At 40.6% G+C, this 23,943-nt stretch overlaps 1 protein-coding gene across 1 annotated transcript in view; it reads left to right on the top strand.

The window, feature by feature from the left end:
- wdr36 (WD repeat domain 36) overlaps positions 1–23,943 on the top strand; it is a 73,579-nt gene that overhangs the window by 26,338 nt on the left and 23,298 nt on the right. Inside the window, exons 11-17 of the mRNA XM_055633208.1 lie at positions 2,343–2,426; positions 2,753–2,907; positions 7,397–7,511; positions 9,842–10,007; positions 12,581–12,689; positions 17,779–17,858; positions 18,129–18,236. Of these exons, the coding sequence (XP_055489183.1) occupies positions 2,343–2,426; positions 2,753–2,907; positions 7,397–7,511; positions 9,842–10,007; positions 12,581–12,689; positions 17,779–17,858; positions 18,129–18,236 (817 nt within the window). The remainder of the gene's footprint in view (positions 1–2,342; positions 2,427–2,752; positions 2,908–7,396; positions 7,512–9,841; positions 10,008–12,580; positions 12,690–17,778; positions 17,859–18,128; positions 18,237–23,943) is intronic.

Below are 23,943 nucleotides of genomic sequence, written 5' to 3'. Positions count from 1 at the left end.
GTGGTCAACCAGCTTGAACGCAACTCTCATAAAACATAAAAACTAGTTTGAACGAGTGATCTATTGTTGGTTGTCTTGTAATTCTGCTCCTATTCTCACCCTGTTTGACTGGTTCAGTAAAACACTGCCGAGCACTGGATTCAACCAACTTTATTTCCAATCACAATAACACTACCCCGATACAATACCTAACCAACACAGCGGGTCAGATCCTTGTCTCTACTTATCTAAGCCCTTCAGCCTCGTGCGAATAGACACCTCCAGCAGGTCAGCACAGTCCCAAGTGCTCCCCCAGAAGATCAACGCAGACTCGTGTGCTGTCCCCTCTTATATACCCGTGGCGCAAAAAAATACATGGGGAGGGCAACCCCGACAAACCAATCATAAATAAAGATCATACAATACATTAATTGACAGTTCCCTAACCCAATCACAAAATATCCAATTATATTGTTTCTACATAAAGTTCCTAATGGAAGACAGTTTCCCTAAGTAAAGAAACATTTTACCAGGTAATATAAACAATTCAGGCAATGTCCCTTGCCTTAACCAATCACAAGATAACAGTGCAAAGACCATGCAACATAATTAACAGTGGTATTATAACATACCATTCCCCCAACCAATCCTGATCATGTATTTGCATGATCAGACATTCTGGAGCCATGAACCTCATGGTCTTTCCTTCCTTCTCCCCCCCCCACCCCCCATCAGTCTGAAGAAGGGTTTTGGCCCGAAACGTCACCCATTTCCTTCGCTCCATAGATGCTGTTGCAACAGCTGAGTTTCTCCAGCATTTTTATGTACCTTCGATCTTCCAGCATCTGCAGTTCCTTCTTAAACCTCATGGTCTTGCAGCTTTTGCAAAAAGATGCCAAACAGGTTTTGCAAAGGCATAAATGCTTCACCTTGTCAGACACTAAAATGGGCAATATTATCAGTCTCAGTGGGCCTGTATACATGTATCTCTAAATTAAAATAAGATTTTGGGAGGGAATTCCAGCTAAGTTAATACCTATCAGTGATGGAAGTTGGAAATGCCACAAAATGATGTTTACTTTTATTTGAATTATGCCAGGAAAAGGGAGGAGGGTTCCAGGGTATTTATTTCAAAGTAATTGTAGGCAGAAGATGTTCAAATTTGCCTGCCTTCACTTGTGCAGGAACATTGTAAGTTTTTAGAAAATTTTAGATAGTCATTCAACCCCGTTGAAAAAAATGTATTTATTTTAATGTGCAGATATCCAGAACAGTGGATGAAAAACATGTGGAAAGAATTGCTGAAACTATTATTCAATGGGGTCTAATGACTATCAGTATGAATTTCTAAAAACTTACCGTTTCGAAAATGTAAATTTTTCACAGAGTGTCTCTTGAAATAAATAATTGTGTAGTACAAGGAGTGAACATTTTCTAATCAAATTTCAGATGTGAAATGTAAAGTGATACAATTTTTGAGTGGGTTGCATAAGTATTGGAATTCCCGCAGAGATCAAGCTGAAAAGTTTAATGAATGGAAAATATCTAACGTCTGCATAAATGTATCTCTACCTGAACTGGTAGATAAATGGTGATAAATGGAGACATTGATTTAAGAGCTTAACAGACAATGCCTGAATAATTTAGAGAAAGCTGCAATTATCTGTACTGGGCATTGGTCATACATCTCGAGCACTGTATTTGGTCTGGTAACCATAAACCAACAAATGTTCAAAGCCTAAACTTAGAGAAAATCTACCTGACGTGTCTAGTTGCAGTAGACCTATGTTTTGTACACGCTGTAACAATTTTGCTTTTCGATCATAAAAGTAATAGACTGGAATAATGTGGAATATAATAAGGTACACAGAATAATGAATTCAATGCGAAAATACTTCAGGTTTAAACAGTGTGTAAGGCAAAGAAGCAAACATTTCAGAGTAAACACAAAGTAAAATCCAACTGCAGATACTTGAATTGGAAATTAAACCCAAAAACGGAGTAGGAAAAATTGAGTAGATCAAGCAGAAAATTTGAAAAGAGCGGCAGTTGATGTTTCGGGTCAAATTCCCTTCTTCCGTCCTGATGTTGGAAATATTCTTCAGACAGTGACCATTATTTAGAATAGACCTTTGACGAGGTGGTGGAGCTAAATTTAGTACAAGCCATTGGCGATCCTCTTTGATGGGCTGAAAGACTACTTATTTGCAATTATAAATCGTTAATTATGAAGCCTCTTAGTCAAATGGATGAGTGTGAAAGGAACAATGAGTGAAAATAGCAGTTGAGTAGATATATATTCTTTCTCAAAAGTTCAGCGAAGAGTTTTTGTAACAACATTTGTTCTTTCCCTCTGCTTCAAGGTTGCAAGAACAAAAAGAAATCTAAAAAGAAAGGGCTGAATTACATTTTTATGAAACTACCTCCTATTACTAACTTTGCTTCAGGTAACTGCATCAATGCAAATACTGTTTTTCTTTTTCTTGGGATGGGGTGATTGGCTTTGAATGTTTGAATATTAGACTTGCACCTTTTCCAGATTTAATTTAGTTGACAAATAGGTATAACAAGCAATGTATGTCTTGTAAGGTATTTTACTGCATACTGGTGCACATGATGATAATAAATCAATATCAATAATGGTGTTTAAATGTTTTGGTGATTTTTTTTTTTTTTTTAACATCTAAACTATCAATTTTGTTCATAAATGTAGTTTTGTCTTTGAATACGTTTCTAATGCGATTAATGAATTTATTTTGGATTTGCATGGTAGAAACCGCACGCCAGAGTTATTGGGATGGAATTGTTGCATGTCATCAAGGATGTCAATTCAGTACAACATGGAATTACCAGAAAGGTTCAATGGGAGCACTCAAATTAAAGCCTCGGAGATGTAAGAAAGGGCACGACGAGAATGTTTATGCCACAGTATGTATTTTTACAATATTTATTCCAGTTCACCTGGAACTGTACAGATAGATTTGTACAAGTATTTTAGCTGGAAACCATGCACAATCCTTTTTCTATCTTTATCTTCTATAATAATGTTGTATAGTGATTAGAAACTGTATTTGGTGCAGTGTTCATCATTTCTCATTCTGACTTGGGGCCCAATACTATAACATGGACCACTACAGCCTTTTAATATGATTAGCTGTTTCTTTAGATATATAAAGATTAAAATTGAGGCAAGAGTGGACACTGGACCGCTGGAAAATTAGTTAGGAGAAGTATGGCCTCAAAGTATGGTGCGGCAAAAATAACCTAGAATTGAATGTCGACAAAACTAAGGAGATGGTTGTCGACTTCAGGAGGGCGCAGCCAAAGCAATACACTGTTTTTCTTTTTTAGTGGCACTGCAGTGAGAGGCTTTGAATGTTTAAATATTCCTCGGTGTGCAAATAACGGACAGATTTCATTTAGTTGAGGAAACCACTATAACAAGTCAAACGGGCCCATCTTGTGAGGTGTTTTACTGAGCAAACTAAAAACACATGATCCCCACCAACATCCTCAGGACTTAATACCGTTGTTTAAATGTGGAGTCTGATTTAAAAACTGCAAAAAATTTTTGGTACTCTAAACCTGCAATTTCGGTTCATAAAGTAATTCTGTCAGAGGGTAGTGAGGGGAGCATGAGAGGATCATTGGCGTCTCCCTTGCCTCGGTACAAAACTGTTCCAGAGCCGCTGTCTGAAGAAAGCACAGAGAATTGCCAAGGACAAACTGCAACCCAGTCCACACACACATGGAATCTCCTGCCATCAGGCAAGAGAGCACTCGAAGCATCAAAGCCTCGGAGATGCTGCTAAAGGGCTTCCTACCACAGGCTGTGAGGCACTAAACAGTCACTCTGCACCCACATTCACTTGACTGGACTCTGTACGGCTGGCCCGGACAACTTATAATAACTGGGAAACCACTCAAATCAGCGGCCTTTTTCTATCTTTTTCTTTATATGATTGGTGTATTGTGATTTTTAACATTGTGTTTTTTTTGCCTGCTGTTCATCATTTTCTGTTCCATCTCGGGACCAATTGTTTTTTTAGTGTTATTACTGTGAAGTGTTTTAAATTTCATGTGCGATGCTCCGCTATTCACTGGGAAACGTCTTTTCATTTTGCACTGTAACAACTGTTGCTTGCAAGATGACAATAAAGGTTGATTGATTGATTGATTGATTACAGGGAATAAAGAAATGGCGGATTAATTGAATGTTTTTTGTGTCAGACTTCACAGCGGAAGACACCAGCAGCCGACCAGACATTCAAGAGAGTCAGAGGGCAGAAGTTAGTGAAGTTGCTATTACTAAGGCGACGGTGCTTGGGAAGCTGAAAGGTCTCGAGGTGGATAAGTCACCTGGACCAGATGGACTACACCCCAGCATTCTGAAAGAGGTAGCTTTAGAAATTGTGGAGGCATTAGTAGTGATCTTTCAGGAATCGCTACATTTGGGAATGGTGATAGAGGACTGGAAAATTGGAACTGTTATGCCATAGTTCAAGACGGGAGTGAGATAAAATAGGGGAAACTATAGACTCGCTAGTAGTTGGTGAGATTTTAAAGTCCATTATTAAGGATGAGGTTCCTGAGTACTTAAAAGTACATGATAAAATAGGCCATAGTCAGCATAGCTTTGTGAAGATGAGATCATGTGCGACAAATCTGTTGGAATTCTTTGAGGAATTAAATAGCAGGAGAGACGAAGGATATATTGTTCACTTGGATTTTCAGAAGACCTTTGATAAAGTGCCGCACATGCGGCTGCCAAAGAAGATGAGAGCCTACAGTATTCGAGGGAAGATAGCATGGATAGAAGATTGGCTGAATGGCAGAATGCAAAGAGTGGGAATAAAGGGGGCCTTTTCTGGTTGGCTGCTGGTGACTAATGATGTTTCGCAGGGGTCTATGTTTGGTCTGCTACTTTTCATGTTGTATATTAATGATTTAGGTGATGGTATTGATGGCTTTGTTTGTGGATAATACAAGTAGGTGGAGGGGCAGGTAATGTAGAGGAAACAGGGAGCCTGCAGAAGAACTTTGACGTTGGGAGAATGGGAAAAGATGTGAGAGATGGAATATAGCATAGCACAGTTTGCAGTCATACACTTTAGTAGTAGGAATAAATGTTGTATATGAATTGTTCATTCTACCATTGGTTCTGTAAATCTTTTTTCTGTCATTTATCCAAAGAACAGAAATGCATATCCAGGCACTTCCTGACCTGCGAATTATGTAACCTCGTACTTGCGTAATCATTTCACGATAGGTCGTCCCATTTCCTGAATGACCTGTGTTATTGCAATGGGTGGATGGCAAGGGCTTCCTGTCCGCTTCATAGATATAAAAGCGTAGCCCGGGGTTGCTTCTCTTCCAGTTTCAGCCACTGTTGTGTGACACTGGGAAGGCGAGTGGGAATGAGTGTGGCGGTTAAGAGCAACTCCTGGCTGGGCCTCTGACATCATCCACAAGGTGCACTAGCAAGTCCTTCATTACTTGCTGCACTGTCCGGTTGATGTTTTTCTGTCAGTCGCCGTTTTGTCTGCTCTGCCGCTTTGTCTGCTCTGCCCTTCCCTCTCTACCGCCGCCTCCACCTTGTGGAAGATGTCGGCGACTACGGGGTAGAAGGAAGAAGTGGGAGCAGACAAAGCGATGGCCGACAGGAAGAAGCAGCAGCAGGTGAGGGGATGGAGCCCCACAGCGACCGAGCTTGTCCTGTCGGTGGCGGCAACCTGAAGAAAGCGCTGTCGGCCAGGGGCTACAACGTCACGTCAACCGGACTGTTAGGAAGATGGTGAAGAAGGACTCTCTGGTGCAGACAGTGGCTGATTTTATTAAAGGCCATATTTATACATTTTGGTTTCACGATGTAGAAATTACAGAAGTGTTTATACATAGTCCTCCATTTTAGGGCACCATAATTTTTGGGACACGTGGCTTTTCAGGCGTTTAATTGCTCAGGTGTGTTTAATTGTCTCCTTAATGCAAGAGAGCTCTCAGCACTTTGTCTTTCCTCCAGTTTTTCCATCACCTTTGGAAACTTTTATTGCTGTTTATCAACATGAGGACCAAAGTTGTGCCAATGAAAGTCACAGAAGCCATTTGAGACTGAGAAACAAGAATAAAACTGTTAGACATCAGCCAAACCTTAAGCCTACCAAAATCAAATGTTTGGAACGTCATTAAGAAGAAAGAGCACTGGTGAGCTTACTAATGGCAAAGGGGCTTGCAGGCCAAGGAAGACCTCCACAGCTGATGACAGAAGAATACTCTCCATAATAAAGAAAAATCCCCAAATACCTCTCCGATAAATCAGAAACACTCTTCAGAAGTCAGGTGTGGATTTGTCAATGACCACTGCCCGCGGAAGACTTCATGAACAGATCCTGTTCATGAAGACTTCCTGAACAGACACATCCTATCTGCTCAAGTTCAAACAAATTCCTCAAAACTCATTGGCCGTCGGTTCATTCTACAGCAAGACAATGATCCCAAACATACTGCTAAAGCGACAAAGGAGTTTTTTTAAAGCTAAAAAATGGTTCATTCTTGAGTGGCCAAGTCAATCACACGATCTGAACCCAATTGAGCATGCCTTTTATATGCTGAAGAGAAAACTGAGCATAAGCTAAAGGTGGCTGCAATACTGGCCTGGCAGAGAGCATCACCAGAGAAGACACCCAGAAACTGATGATGTCCATGAATCGCAGACTTCAAGCAATCATTGCATGCAAAGGATTGTAACAAAATACTAAACATGACTACTTCCATGTACATGGCATTGCTGTGTTCCAAACATTATGGTGCCCTGAAATGTGAGGACACTGCTGTAATTTTAACATGGTGAAACCAAAATGTGTAAAAATGGCCTGTATTAAAATCTGACAAATGTGCAGTTTAACCACATGTGATTTTTTTTCTTTTACAAATCTCAAATTGTAGAATACAGGGGTAAATAAATAAATGATGAGTCTTTGTCCCATTGTATGTGAGACGTTCACAATCCATTGATGGCCCTGGATCTCATTGAGTGTGAAGGTGGTTGTGTGCATTTGGATGATAGTTGCCCACACTAAAGTGCTGACGATCATCTCCTTGTTGAGGGCTGGGGAACAACTGGAATAAAGAATATGGCATGAGTAGGAGGCCAACAATGTTTGTGACAACAGAAAATGGACATCCTTGTTTAATTATGTTCAAAAATGTAATTAAACAGATGAAATTACAAAATATAAATCACAGTTGCTGAACATTTTGAAGAAGATTAACTAACCTGAGTGAGCAAGGGTGTAATGATGGATGTCTGCATCCTATATTTGCTTTCAGAATTCTATTGTGCAGTTTGCTGTTGCATGAATGTATTTCAAAGCAATACCGACCATTCATTGAAAGTATTTTGTTGATTTTTTTTGTTTAGGCTGTGGAGCTGACATCTTGTGGAAATTTTGCTCTTGTTGGCCTTTCTTCAGGCCATGTGGACGTGTATAATATGCAATCGGGCATCCACAGAGGACGGTATGGTAAAAACGAGAGTAAGTATAAAGTAGAGGAGTTTTAATTTAAACTGGATTTTGTTTGTCAACTTTTTCCTGTTATTTCTGAAGCACAGTGCTTCCTGATCCTACTCCTGTTGTATAGATGCTGGTAATTTACCTGTACCTTTCCCAAATCATGATTTGCCTGAACCTAAATGATGGAATCGTAGATAATGTCTATGGAGAAAACATGATCCTGATCTTTTCATTCCTCCACCTAAGTGTGCTCGCAGATGACCAGCTGAGGACTGGAAAATGCAATGGCATTGAGTAGTAGAAACAAGTAACTACAGATGGTGGTTTACAAAAGAAGACTAAGTGCTGTAGTAACTCAGCAGATCAGGCAGCATCTCTGGAGTACATAGATAAGTAACGTTTTGGGTTGGGACTCTTTTCCAAATTTCAGACTGATTTCAGGAGGGGGGTGGGAGAAAGCTAGCAGAGAGGAACAAGCATGACAAAGCTTGGCATGTAATAGGTTAGTGCAGGTGAGGATTTTTATGATAGGCACATAGTTGCACAAAGACTAGACGTGAAAAGGCAAAAGGAGTGAGAAAAGAATTGGTGTTGCAAACTGTGAGGCTATAGGAAGAAAATTAGGTGCAAGGCGAGAGTTCAATGTGCAGTTACCTGCACTGAGACCAGGCCAGTGTCCCATCTCAATTAGCCTATTTCCCAAGATTAGCCTATAAGTCAGACTGTGAACCAAATCTACGTCACTGAATCTTAGTTTCAATGCTGCGTTCGCATAGTTGTCATTGTGTGCCTATGTAATGGAATTCTCTCGTCTCATTATAAAACCAGAGATTTTGCCTGATCTTGACAGATGGTTTAATGAGATTTTGAAGCAGGTTCTTCGAATTGCTTTTCTATTTATTAAATTGAATAGATTGTCCCCTTTGAATTAATAGCATATTAATTGGTTTTATTATTTTGATGTGTGTTGTAGAGGTAGTTCTTCTATAATGCGATAGTTGAGTTCCTAAGAAACGTTGCATTGTTGAAAGCCGTGTTACAGAAGAATAAACAGTATTTGTCTTCAAAGCACAGATTTGGTGGTTTTCCCGATGGCAACCGTACTCTAATCAATCTGGCTCGCACAATGCAGATGGTGTTCCAAAATCGATCTAACACAATATAATCAATTCCTTTGATAGAAATACAATATAGCAGAACTACCTGTACATGCATTAATGTTTACATTTTTGCTTTCAAAAGACGGGTATCTAATGTGGGTACACTCACAAAAAATGTTTGGTCTGGCACCATGATTACTTATTCTCTTTTAAATTAGTTTCAAAAGGTGTTGGTTTTGAGAGAAAGCTGGATGTCCCAGCACTGAATCTCACAGTTAAAATACAGGCACAGCATGCAATTAGGAAAGCAGATGGTATGTTAGATAGTATGATCGTTTCAAGATTTAAATGGAAGACTAGTGATAATTTGCACCCATTGCATATGTCCTTGGTGAGACCGCTAAGGAGAGAGATGCGTGCGATTGTGGTAGTACACTGAAGGTTGCTGAAAACATCCTTGGCATGGTGGTTTTGGTGCAGGAAGAAAGATTAAGCAGACTATATTGAGTTTAGAAGAATGAAAGGTGAATTGCACAACGTTTTCATGGGGCTTTTGACAGGTGTATGCAGGGATAATGCTCCCACAGGCTAGGGTGTTTAAACTACGTTTTACGGTTTCAAAGGGCAGAGATAAGGAGACATTTCTTCTCCCAAAGGACAATAAATCTTTAGAATTTCCCATCCAAGATGGGTGACTACTCATGGAAGTGGTGAAAAGATTCTTGGATATTAAGAACGTTGTGGATATGGGATCAATGCAGGAACGGGATGCTTAGTTTGAAGATCAGCCAAGAGCTTATTGAATGGTCAAGTAGGCATGAGGGACAGAATTACCTCTTCCTGTTTCTTGCATTGTTTTTGTCTGTAAAATCAGATTGATGGGCTCCGTCACTTTCAGCAGCATTGTATCTCCTTGTCATACATGTATCCGCATCCCTTTCCTGCATGTATTCTGAGAAGAAGTTAATGGAAAATGATCAGGGGCATGTCCCTTCTGACCTTTACTGTTCTAGAAATCTGTTGCAAATGGAGTGAAACATGCGAACTGTGGATTTGCACATCTGAAATAAATAAATTCAGCATTAATGTATAAAACTATTGAAGTGCAAAGGGTGAAATTAAATTGGTTGTATTTTTATCACATTTCAACATCTCACTGCATGCTTGACAATTTAACTCAAATAATTTAAAAATAATTAGAACCATTGATCTTGCAAAAATATTAATTCCAAATCCATTTCATCTCTTCAGCTCATCATGGTCAAATACGGGGAATCGCTGTTGATGGACTGAATCAGCTCACTATCACAGCTGGTGGAGATAAACAAGTCAAGTTTTGGAAGTTTAAATCGAAGGAGTTGGTTTATGCAATAATACTAGATTCATCACCAGCCACCATTTTGCTACATAGAGACAGGTTGGCAATACATCTTTTCCAATTATTTTCTTGAATTCTGCGTGTAATTTTATTATGCGTTGTTTTCGTGGTGTCGTACAAAATGGTAAGGAAATGCGTTGTCTGGTACAAATTGGCAATGAAGTGGCAAGATTAAAATAGTCTGTGCAGCCTATCCAGTAGTTGTATCTCTATAGTGTCCCGGTGCTTCCATCAAGCTTGTTGTTTTTCATTGCACATGTCCCAAAGTCCATCATTAGTGTTGAGCTCCAGGTGGATTCAATCTGGTCGTGGGGCAGCACAAACCTCTGCAGACCTTCCCAGGCAGGTCTCTGGCTCCTTTGAAATCGAGGGGATAATATAGCTGCCTAAGTAACAGCAAAAAGACCACCAGATTTAATGGTTCAATGGTTCTTTTTATTATCATGTTGACCAGGTACAGTGAAATTAATTTTTTGCATACAGATCAGTAAGATTATTGCTGTACATAAGGACAATCACCGACAAAGTACCAAATGTATAGAAACAGCCCACCGATTCCTTATGCAAATGTCACTAGGTTTGTCGCCATTTTCAGTCCCAGCTGCAGCTGGCCATAATGGCCCGTTGCAGCAGTCGCCTCCGGGTCACCAGCGTACTGTAATTCTGATCTCTCCTGGCCTTCAGCCTTTCTACACCTGGTTGGCACCTCCCGCAGCCCACATTGAGGGTGACAATTGACTCCCAGTTTTCTTACTGGCTCTTTGTTCCAACGTCCGTTGCCCACTCTCTGTGCCCTCCGATTCTTGGTCTTCAGAGCAAGCAGGAGACGGGCCTTGGCCACACTCGAGGTGAGCTCCGGTTCCACTGCAAGCGAGCCAGGTCTCCTGTCAATAGGGGTTTGGCAGCTGCCACGAGTCCCTCTGGGAGCTTCTGCTGCGGGGCCGATAGCAATTGTGCTGAAGTGATCAAAGGATGAACACAGGAGCCTGGTGCTGAATTTAAAAGTATATGGATAACTAGACTAAGTGGGACCCGTTGGATCCTAGCATCACACGGGAGGGCTAGTCCCACAATGCAATATTCCACCTCTCCACCAATTCCAATATTGGTGGCCAGTGGGGGTGGGGGGGCTTTCTGGAGCGCTAGTATGGGTGTTGTGCGCTGAAGGGACTGGTTTCCAGAGGGCTAGTATGGACATTGTGGGCCAAATGGATTCTTGGGCTGGCGGCTCAGTCACTCAAGCCTGTTGTGCTGGTCGCTCACTCACTCACGGCTGATGGGCTCGCAGTTGACTCACGGCTATTCCTTGATATTCCATTTCAAGCAGACTGCAAGGGCACCAAATTCAAGTGCAGTTTCATACCATTTCAAGCATGGTGCAAGGCCACTAAAGACAGCGAGTCGTGACCTCTCCCTCCATCTTGCAGAGACTGAGCCACGCCCACACTTCTAGGTTTTATAGTCCCTCCCACCAGAAGGGGCGTGGTCTTCATGGCGTGATGGAGAGATAATCTCATCATTTTTTTTAAACAATAATAACTTTTATTTTTAATCAATGGGAAAAATCCTCAGCACCTGATGAGCGGAGGGGGACTCTGAGTGAGATGGCCAAAAATCAGACTACGTGGTAGCGTTTTTTCTAAAATCAAGATAAAGCGCAAACAGGAAGTGGTCAAGATTAGACTTTAATTCTATAGAAGGCAAGGCAGCTCTAATTAGGCAAGGCAGCTCTAATTAGGCAAGGCAGCTTGCTTCAGCACTTTCAAAACCATAGGCAAGGCGCCTTGCTTTAGCACTTTTAGAAACCATAGGCAAGGCAGCTTGCTTTAGCACTTTCAAAACCATAGGCAAGGCAGCTTGCTTTAGCATAGGCAAAGCAGCTTGCTTTAGCACTTTCAAAACCAAAGGCAACGCAGCTTGCTTTAGCACTTTCAAAACCAAAGGCAACACAGCTTTAGCACTTTCAAACCAAAACACACTTTTGCATTTTCAAACTACATTTTCAAACCACATTTAGGGCACTGACAGGTCAGTAAAACCATTCACAGTTTAGTAGACATGTGTTCAGTGTTATTCACAGCTCAGACTGAGAATTGCGACCTCTCGCTCCCCCATCTTGCAGAGAACTGAGGCACCTCCACACTTCTGGGCTTTATAGTCCCCCCGGAAGGGGCGTGGCCTTCAGGAGAGAGAATCTCAACATTTTTTAAACACTAATAACACTTTTATTTTTCATCAACCAGAAACTGCAGATGCGAGGTCCTAATCTGAAATGTTGATCACGTATATCATCTGCCCCCCCCCTGAGTTCCTGCAGCTGTTCTTGGTTTCTTGGTCCTCCAAAATATTCCAAATGGAATTTAAACTGGAGGTGGTGAAGGGAGGGCTTTATGTAATATGTTTATGTAATACTTTTTTGCTATCTGTGATCCATGCATCTCAAATTTCTTATTTGATTGTCTACTTTATCACCTCTGTTTGGAGGACTTTGGACAGTTTCAATTAGAGTTGTTACAATTATTCATTCCATTACGTTTAAGATTTCATGATTTCAGGGTAGAACAAAATATCACACATTTCACAAATTACTGTTTATATATCCTTTTTATTAGTGGCATGTTGGCTGTTGCTATGGATGATTTCAGGATAACTGTTCTGGACAGTGAAACAAGAAAAATTGTGAGAAGATTCACTGGACATCAGAATCAAATAAATGATATGGTATGAGTTTTTGCATACAAAGTATGCTTGTAGATTTTGTAGAAATATTTTCTAGCATTGCTAACAAAGTATTCATGGCTTGAAATTATTTTGCTCCGTTTTAGTCATTAAATGGAATTTAATTAGTGGAATTTAATTTGTGTTACTTTAGAGACTGGGCAGAATAATTACATATTTTTCCAGTCACTTCACTCGTGAATTAATTAATCTGCATCCAAAGGGTGTCTACAGCTATATTAATAGCAAAAGGATAACGAGGAATAAAATTGGTCCATTAGAGAGTCAGAGTGGACAGCTATCTGCAGAGCCAAAAGAGATGGGGGAGATATTGAACAATTTCTTTTCTTCGGTATTCACCAAGGAGAAGGGTATTGAATTATCTGAGGTAAGGGAAACAAGTAGAGTAACTATGGAAACTATGAGATTCAAAGAAGAGGAAGTACTGACACTTTTGAGAAATATAAAAGTGGATACGTCTCCAGGTCCGGACAGGATATTCCCTAGGACATTGAGGGAAGTTAGTGTAGAAATAGCAGGGGCTATGACAGAAATATTTTAAATGTCATTAGAAACTGGAATAGTGCCGGAGGATTGGCGTACTGCGCATGTTGTTCCATTGTTTAAAAAGGGGTCTAAGAGTAAACCTAGCAATTATAGACCTGTTAGTTTGACATCAGTGGTGGGCAAATTAATGGAAAGGATACTTAGAGATAATATATATAAGCATCTGGATAAACAGGGTCTGATTAGGAACAGTCAACATGGATTTGGCCTGGAAGGTCATGTTTGACTAATCTTCTTGAATTTTTTGAAGATGTTACTCGGGAAATTGATGCGGGTAAAGCAGTGGATGTTGTATATATGGACTTCAGTAAGGCCTTTGACAAGGTTCCTCACGGAAGGTTGGTTAAGAAGGTTCAATTGTTGGGTATTAATGGTGGAGTAGCAAGATGGATTCAACAGTGGCTGAATGGGAGATGCCAGAGAGTAATGGTGGATGGTTGTTTGTCAGGTTGGAGGCCAGTGACTAGTGGGGTGCCACAGGGATCTGTGTTGGGTCCACTGTTGTTTGTCATGTACATCAATGATCTAGATGATGGTGTGGTAAATTGGATTAGTAAGTATGCAGATGATACTAAGATAGGTGGGGTTGTGGATAATGAAGTAGATTTTCAAAGTCTACATAGAGATTTAGGCCAGTTGGAAGAGTAGGCTGAAAGATGGCAGATGGAGTTTAATGCTGATAAGTGTGAGGTGCTACATCTTGGCAGGACAAATCAAAATAGGACGTACATGGTAAATGGTAGGGAATTGAAGAATGCAGGTGAACAGAGGGATCTGGGAATAACTGTGCACAGTTCCCTGAAAGTGGAATCTCATGTGGATAGGGTGGTAAAGAAAGCTTTTGGTGTGCTGACCTTTATAAATCAGAGCATTGAGTATAGAAGTTGGATGTAATGTTAAAATTGTACAAGGCATTGGTGAGGCCAATTCTGGAGTATGGTGTACTATTTTGGTCGCCTAATTATAGGAAGGATGTCAACAAAATAGAGAGAGTACAGAGGAGATTTACTAGAATGTTGCCTGGGTTTCAGCAACTAAGTTACAGAGAAAGGTTGAACAAGTTAGGGCTTTATTCTTTGGAGCGCAGAGGTTAAGGGGGGACTTGATAGAGGTCTTTAAAATGATGAGAGGGATAGACAGAGTTGACGTGGATAAGCTTTTCCCACTGAGAGTAGGGAAGATTCAAACAAGGGGACATGACTTGAGAATTAAAGGACTGAAGTTTAGGGGTAACATGAGGGGGAACTTCTTTACTCAGAGAGTGGTGGCTGTGTGGAATGAGCTTCCAGTGAAGGTGGTGGAGGCAGGTTCGTTTTTATCATTTAAAAATAAATTGGATAGTTATATGGACAGGAAAGGAATGGAGGGTTATGGTGTGAGCGCAGGTATATGGGACTAGGGGAGAATACGTGTTCGGCACGGACTAGAAGGGTCGAGATGGCTTGTTTCCGTGCTGTAATTGTTATATGGTTATCAAGTGAGAATAAATGGGTCCTCTTCAGGTTGGGTGACTGACCAGTGACATGTTGCAGGAATCTGCCTGGGGTTCGAGATGTTCACTGGCGCAGAGATATGAATGAGGAGATTGAGTGCACTATGTTTGCTGATGATGTGTCGCTCGATGCCAGTGTGGACTGTGAGAAGGATGTGACTGTGTTCAAGCTGAGTAAATGGACAAGGATAATATGGAAAAATGTGAGGTCTGCAACGTTCTAAGAAGAATAGAAAGTGGGAAAATGTATTTCAAATGGAGAGAGATGGAAAAGTGTTGGTGTTCAGAAGAGCTTGCACCTGAATCACCATGTTAACATGGTGCAGTATTGCGCTGGAACAGGGGCCTTTGGCCCACAATGTCTGTACTGAACATGATGACATGACTAACTCTTATCCGCCTGTGCCTAATCCATATCCCTTCATTCCCTGCACCACCTTCTGTGTGTATAAAAAACAAACTTGCACCGCGCAACCCCTTTAAAATGTTCCCCTCTCACTTTAAAACTGCTTGCAGGTTGAGCAAGCTAGTGAAAAAGCAAACTATTTTGGCCTTCATTGCAAGGAAATTTGAGCACCGACTATACAGAGCCCTATTGAGACTGCAAGTGGAATATTGTGTATTTGCCTGCTGAAGGGTATTCTTCGAATTGAGGGGCTGAAACAAAGGTTCACTATATTGATTTCCCCAGATGGTGGGGATCCCCATCTAAAATTAGATTAAGTGACTGCCTTTTTACGGTATTGAATCTGGATGAATGAGAGGTGATCTCATTGAAGCATACCAAATTCTTAAGGAGGTTGACAGTGTAGATTTCTCTTGGCTTGGGCCAAGGGTTAGATTCTCAAAATAAGTAGTTGGTCATTCAGGACAGAGATAAGAAGGAAATGCCTTTACCCAAGGGGACTGTCAAGACTCATTTGGAGCATATTCAAGACATAAATTCATCATTGCCACGATCTTATTGAAAGAGCGAGCAGAACCAAGGGTTGAATGGCATGCTTCTGTCATATTTCTTGTGGTAAACTGGAGCTTTTCTGAAACGGGCTGATATAGTGTGCAGTTCTGGTCACTCCATTACAGGAAAAATATGGAATCTTTGGAGGGGGTGCAGAGGAGGTTTACTAGAATGCTGCTTGGAATAGAGGATTTCAGGGATAGCTGCAGGGATAGACTTGCTTTGTTTTCTTTGCACCGTTGAAGGTTGAGAGGGGACTTGATAGTATATACAATTATGAGACGCGTAGATAGGGTAGACAGTCAGAACCTTTTTCCCAGGCTGGAAATGTCCAACAATAGTTGCCATAGCTATAAGGTGAGAGGGGGATAGTTTATTGGAGATGTGTGGGGCAAGTCTTTTGCAGAGTGTGTGGTTGGGGCTTGGAACGCCTTGCCCAGTGGTTGTGGAAGCAGATTCGATAGTGGTGTTTAAAACGCTTTTAGATAGGCACATGGAAGAGCAGGGAATAGAGGAATATGGATCATGCGCAGGCAGATAAGGTCAGTTCAGTTTGGCATCCAAGTTCGGTGCAAACATTGTAGGCTGAAGGGTCTGTTTCTGTGCTGTACATAGAAATGGTTTTTATGTATGAAGTGTCCAAAATACTCAATACTAACTAATTGGAATGCTGATTGAAATTACAGAATTTGGATTCTGTAAAATTATGGTTGGATTGGATCAAGCTGGCATGACCATTGCCTCCTTTGGAATACCTGCAATTGACTTTCTTTCATACCATTTCATGAGATGGGGTGATCAACAGGTGGTGACTCGATTTAACACAGCTCAAACTTGAGGACCTGTCCCCAGGCAGCAATGGTAGTAGCTGCCTTGCAGTAACCTGCTGACAGAATGCCCTTTGCATGGTCTGTAAACGTCTTTGATGATCAAAGTATTACAGTGGGATCTTGATCAGCTGGGTAAATAGGCCGAAGAATGGCGAAAGGAGTTTAATTTGGATAAGTGTGAGGTATTGCACTTTGGGAAGTCAAACCAGGGCAGCACCTTCACAGTGAGCAGTAGGACCCTGGGGAGTTTGTAGAGCAGAAGGATCGAGGAGTGCTAGTGTATATTTACCTGAAAGTGGTGACACACTTAGATGGGATTGTGAAGGTGGCATTTGGCACCTGGCCTTTACATAGAAACATAGAAAATAGGTGCAGCCTGCACCGCCTTCGAGCCTGCACCGCCATTCAATATGATCATGGCTGAGAACTTAGCAGTCAGAGAACTTAGTATAGGAAAAAAGGACGGAGTGCTGGTGAATATGGATGGGTGATGTTTTGGGTTGTGACCCTTCTTCAGACTGATTGTGGTGGTAGAGGGAAAAACTGGAAGAGAAGTGGGGCAGGACAATGCCTGGCTAATGACAGGTGTATACAGCTGTTTAATAGGCAGATAGTTAGACATTGGCCAAAGATGAAAAGACAAAACGTATGAGATACAGCATGTAAACAGGCCCTTCAGCCCAACTTGCCCACATCGACCAACATGTCCCATCTACACTATGTATAAAATCATAAGGTGACTAGATAAGGTGAATGCACAATCTTTTCTCCCCAGTGTTGTGGAGTCAAGAACTAGGTGGCATAGGTTTAAGTTGAGAGGAGAACAAAATTTAACCTGAGGGCAATTTTCTTACACAAAGGGTGTTGAATATATGCAATGAGCTGCCGGAGGAAGTGGTTGAGGCAGGTACAATAACTACTTTTTAAAGACATTTCAAAGGTATATGATATGGATTGGAAAGGTTTAGAGGGAAATGGCCAGGTACAGGCAAATGGTATTAGCTTAGATGAAGGATCTTGGTTAGTATGGATGTTGGGCCAGAGGGCCAGTTTTAGTGCTGTTTGTCTCTCTGACTCTGACATTTCAAAACATTTGAAATAGTTTAACATTTTAATTCTAAATCGGTAGGTGGTAATTTGCAGGAGTTTTCCAATTGATATTGATGAAACTTTTATAAATACTAAAGAGAGTATAATATTAGGTTAATACATCATAATAGTATCACTTGTCCCATTTCTTTCCAGGCTTTTAGTCCAGATGGTCGGTGGTTAATTACAGCATCAATGGACTGCACGATAAGGACCTGGGATCTCCCATCGGGCTGGTATGTTGCAATAAAAGGTTGCATACGAATAATATTCTACGGAATTTTTTTTGTTTGCTTATTCTATTGAACTAAAACTGTTTTGTAATTTTGTAAACTGCCAGGTCTCATTTGGAAAAAATTATGATTGACAGTTTGAATGCTTTTATTTTAACCCTCTGTAAACGCACTTTGGGGCACAACATGAATCGCAAATGTTTTAAATTAAATTAAGTGCATTTTTTTGAAAGTCATAATTTGATTTTAATTTTTTTTTTTTTCTCTTCACAGCTTAATAGATTGCTTTTTGCTTGATTCGGCAGCTATCAGTATTACCATGTCTCCCACTGGAGATTTTCTTGCTACTGCTCATGTTGATAACTTAGGAATATACCTCTGGTATGTATAATTTTTACAGAACAAGTATACAGTAATATTCAGTTGCTTATGTTTCTCCATACCTACGTTCAGCAGATTGAAATGTTTCTGGTTTTCCAGTAATTGGTGGTGAAGAAGTTAAATGAGATTCTGCTTGCAATTGAACGTGACAGTACTTGTGTGAAGAAAAAATTAGCTTTCTGTTTTACGTAATTACTAGGTGCTGCACCATAACTCAAAGATTATAGCAGGTGCAATAATGCTTTCAAATCCTAGAAAAGCTATCAGAAATCAAATTAATTAATCAAATGAATAAGATTTGTACTTTCCAATAACTTGTATTTGTTTAGTGTTTCAGTACAGTATAATATTTAAATATACGTAGGAAGATGATTAAACAAGACTTGACATTGTACTGCTAGGTATATATTAGGCCAGGAGATCCAATAGTGGCATTTTTCCGAGTTGGTACTATCAACACTGATTTTCTTGAGAGATATTTGAGTGTCCAAATTTTGGTGTCAGGACCATTTCAAAGTTTGCGGATCACATAAAATGTGAAGTATATAATGACACTACATGAGACAATCAAAGATTTATGAGTGACTACTGAATGAGGAATATATTTTAGTGCCAATTAAGGTACAATGATATGCAAATTACCATACAGTCATACGCAAAAAAAGCAACAAGAAACACAAACACAGAAAAGTTAACATAAACATCCACCACAGTAGATTCCCCACATTCCTCATTGTGATGGAAGGCAAAAAAGTCCAATCCTCTTTATTTCTCCCGCGGTCGGGGCAGTCAAATCATCCTTGGGGGGAATCAAAGCTCCCGCAGCCGGCGGTCAAAGCTCCTGTGTCGGGGCGATCGAAGCTCCCGCATCGGGGCGGCTGAAACTCCCTCGGCTTGGAGTTCCCGATGTCGGTCTCTGACCAGAGACCACGGGCTCCGTAACGTAAAGTCTGCAGGCATCCACGGTTGAATCTCCAAGGTCGAGCCCTGGTAAAGGGATCACGAGTTCCGCGATAGTAAGGCCGCAGGCACCCACGGTGGAACTCTCAAACGTCTGTCTCCAGCAAAGGCCACCAACTCCTTGATATTAGGCTGCAATGCGGACGGAGATACTGTACGGGAAAAAAATCTCATCTCCATCGAGGTAAGAAATTAGAAAACGTTTCCCCAACCCCACCCCGCCCCACATAAAACAAGCTAAAGAACACTACAAACATACATTTAACACATACTATTTAAACACAAAGAAGGAAAGGACAGACTGTTGGCGACAAAGTATATGAAGAAAGGTTTGCTGTTGGCATATGAATTGAGAAACACTGTTCATAAATTGAAGGCAACTGGAAAAAGAAGCAATGCAACAAGTAATAATGATCTAGTATTTATCAAGTCATGGGGCAAGGGATTACATTGAGACTTGAAAGGAGAGAAACAAAAATTAGAGTTGTGAGCAAAGTCGAGAATGGCTTAGGAGATGCAAGAGACTGTAGATGCTAAAATTTGAATGAAAAGCAGCGTCTTGACCTGAAATGGCTTGGGTTTGATGAACTCCTTCATTGCAGTAACGTTTTTATGATTCTAAATCTTAATTTTAATGAGCGAGGGAAACAGATGGGATGAGGAGAAGTTCAGCAAAGAAGACATCAGAATGCACAACCACTAATTGGAGACCCGTAAGATCTCAAAGGTTTGTAGGGCTGAAGAAGATTGGATACAGAGTAAGGTTTTAGGTTTTAGAGGGATTTGAAAATGAGTATGTCTTTTTTAAAACTGTTGTTGCAAGTCATCATGCACAGTGCTAAAGGTTGAGCTGGACTGGATGTTTTTAGGATATTGATGGTAGGATTTCCAGCTCACCCATTTTTATTGACGATAGAAATTGAAAGTTTGATTAGATTATTGGAATTATCTTTCATTATAAAGGCATAAATGGGGGTTTCAACTACACATGAGCTGAAGCACTGGGGTGAGGTAGTATGGTTTTAGAATTGGGGTTTATGAGGAACATGAAAGTAGGTTGAGGTAGATAACAGCGGTCCAAGGTTTATTTCTAGATTAAATATAAAACAGAAATTGTGAAAGGATTAAATAAAAACAGAATGCTGGAAATAATAAACAAGCTGGGTAGCATATGTGGTTAATATTAAAAATTAAAAATTCAGGTCCGAACTGGGTAAGAGAGCAGAGATGACTTTTAAGTTGCAGAGAGGACTGGGAAAGAAGGATGAAATGTAGGGAATATCTCTGAGGGTGGGGCAGAATGACCATGAAGACAAGCTAAGGATGAAGACATCTGGTTGATAGATTAATGAAGACAGTTGGAGAGAGAGAAACCTATGAAATGCAGGTCAAAACTAGAGGAAATGCACAATAAATCACTTGGTACTGAAGTGAAAGGATCAATTTCGCCTGTGCTAATTGCCAGCAAAGTAGATAAAATTAATGATTAGGAATTGAAATTTGTGGCAAGAATCTGCTGCAGTCAGGATCGTCAGTGAAATCATGCAGAAAAAGTCCCTCCACTGCGATCTTGTGTTTATTGCTTCCAATTTTGCAAACTTCCCACAAGCTATCACTGCTCTGGAGAAACGTGGCAAAACATTAGTGAATAACTTGCAGGTTTTCAACAAAGTGACTGACGATATTTGTAAAATTCCTGGCGATGTAGGTAAAGACATACAAGGAAAATGTGAGAGAGAGATTTTAGCTAACAAAGATCTTGAAGAAATACAAAACCATAGCTAAATTGAATTTTGAATTGAATTGAATTATCCTTTATTGTCATTCAGACCTTTCCGTCTAAACAAAATTTCTCAAAGGTAGTTGTAATGCACAAGATATTGACATGAATTAGAGTCTGTAGCTTGTTTCGGGTATGCACCATTGACCTCAGCTGAGGTAGAACGTTTTTCACAACTGAAGCATATTCTGTCTGGCAGACGGCAGTTTAACACCAGATAAATTGAAAAAAAACTAGTAATTATGTGCAACCAGGCAACTTTGGTCATTTAATGTAGTATACCCTTATATTATCTTTTTTAACCATATTTTGGTGGTGGAAATACATGCCTTTTTATGCCTTTTTTTGGTCAATAAATGCCCTTTGTGCCTTTTTTGTAATTTTATTATGCATTTTTGCCTGCCTATTTCAGAGTGTTTTAGTGCCTAAACATCCTGGCTCTAGTAATCAGCAAACTCGTTTCTTGCAGTGAAAGATAAATTTGTTCACACTATTATTTCTTCAGGAACACAACATAGAGCCACAGAGTATAGTTTCAGAGTTTACTCAAGCTAAATTCTCAGAGTATTGTCATGATATTTTCATTCCTGGAAACCATCTCCTCTAATGTAATAAGTTGGCCAAAGTCTATTTGTGTGAAATACCCACCGACAAGTCCTCTAAATCACGTAGCAATTTGTAAAAAAGTTTCTGTTACAAGGAAGAAACTAAGCTGGACATCAGCCTACAAAAAAGGCCATCTTTAAACAGACTGACCTTTTGGTGCCTTATTTATTCTGTAGATTGTTGTTGCTATTCTTTTGTAAAGGTTATCAATTTAATTTTAAATATGAATCATGTCCATACAAAATGTTTTACGTCGGTACAATTATCGCGCCCAGATGCAATTTCCTAAAAGAGGTTATATCAGTGGATTCCATTATATCAATATGATATGTAAGTGCCTTAAAATAGCCTGAATGCCTGTATATTTTAAAGAAGTACTTTACATATTTTCCAGTGTTTGGACCCAGGAGTTAATCAATGAACTACCATCATAATCTGAGTTTCATGTGTGAAGTGTCAATCTCTGAAACCAGATTGGAATAACTCAGCGGGACAGGCAGCATCTCTGGAGAGAAGGAATAGGTGACGTTTTGGGTCGAGACCTTTCTTCAGATTGGTTAGGGATAATCGAAATGAGAGATATAGACGGTGATGTGGAGAGATAAAAAACGATGAATGAAAGATATGCAAAAAAGTAATGATAATAAAGGAAACAGGCCATTGTAAGCTGTTTGTAGGGTGAAAATGAGAAAATAGTGCGACTTGGGGGGGGGGGGGGGATAGAGGGACAGCGAGAGAGAGGGAACCTGATGTGAGAAAAATCAATATTCATACCACTGGGCTGTAAGCTGCCCAAGTGAAATATGAGATGCTGTTCCTCCAATTTGTGTTTAGCCTCACTCTTACAATGGAGGAGGCCGAGGACAGAAAGGTCTGTGTAGGAATGGGAAAGAGAATTAAAGTGTCCAGCAACCGGAAGATCAGGTTGGTTCACACGGGCTAAGCGAAGGTATTCCACGAAACGATCGCCCTGACTGCATTTGGTCTTGCCAATAGACAATAGGTGCAGGAGTAGGCCATTCGGCCCTTTGAGCCAGCCATTCAATGTGATCATGGCCGGTCATCCCCAATCAGTACCCTGTTCCTGCCTTCTCCCCATATCCCCTGACTCCGCTATTTTTAAGAGCCCTATCTAGCTCTCTTGAAAGTATCCAGAGAACCCTCTGAGGCAGAGAATTCCACAGACTCACAACTCTGTGAGAGAAAGTGTTTTCCTCGTCTCTGTTCTAAATGGCTTGCCCCTTATTCTTAAACATTGGCCCCTGGTTCTGGACTCCCCCAATATCGGGAACATGTTTCCTGCCTCTTGCATGTCCAAACCCTTAATAATCTTACATGTTTCAATAAGATCCCCTCTCACCCTTCTAAACTCCAGAGTATACAAGCCCAGTCGCTCCATTCTGTCAGCATATGACAGTCCCGCCATCCTGGGAATTAACCTTGTAAACCTACGCTGCATTCTCTCAATAGCAAGAAAGTCCTTCCTCAAATTAGGGGACCAAAACTGCACACAATACTCCAGATGTGGTCTCACTAGGCCCTATACAACTGCAGAAGGACCTCTTTGCTCCTATACTCAACTCCTCTTGTTATAAAGGCCAACATGCCATTCACTTTCTTTACTGCCTACTGTACCTGCATGCTTACTTTCATTGACTGATGAACAAGGACCCCCAGATCCTGTTGTACTTCCCCTTTTCCCAATTTGACACCATTTAAATAGTAATCTGCCACCCAGCTTTGCCATCTGCAAATTTGCTGATGTTACTTTGAACCCTTGATCTAAATCATTGATGTATATTGTAAATAGCTGCGGTCCTAGCATCGAGCCTTGCGATATACCCCACTAGTCACTGCCTGCCATTCTGAAAAGGACCTGTTAATCCCTACTCATTGGTTGGCAGACAGGAAACAAAGTCAGCACTCTACCCCCAATACCATGTGCCCTAATTTTGCCCACTAATCTCCTATGTGGGACCTTATCAAATGATTTCTGAAAGTCCAGGTACACTACATCTACTGGCTCTCCCTTGTCCATATTTGTAGTTACATCCTCAAAAAATTCCAGAAGGTTAGTCAAGCATGATTTCCCCTATGTAAATCCATGCTGACTCGGACCAATCCTGTTACTGCTATCCAAATGTGCCGTCGTTTCATCTTACATAATTGACTTCAGCATCTTCCCCACCACCAATGTCAGGCTAACAGGTCTATAATTCCCTATTTTCTCTCTCCCGCCATTCTTAAAAAGTGGGTAAACATTAGCTACCCTCCAATCCACAGGAACTGATCCTGAATCTTTTGAACATTAGAAAATTATCACTAATGCGGCCACAATTTCTAGAGCCACTTTCTTAAGCA

Source organism: Leucoraja erinacea, chromosome 3 (genome assembly GCF_028641065.1).
Source record: "Leucoraja erinacea ecotype New England chromosome 3, Leri_hhj_1, whole genome shotgun sequence".
NCBI classification, from domain to species: domain Eukaryota; kingdom Metazoa; phylum Chordata; class Chondrichthyes; order Rajiformes; family Rajidae; genus Leucoraja; species Leucoraja erinaceus.
Note: the sequence above shows the minus strand (reverse complement) of the source record. Positions and strands in the feature narration are given on the sequence as shown.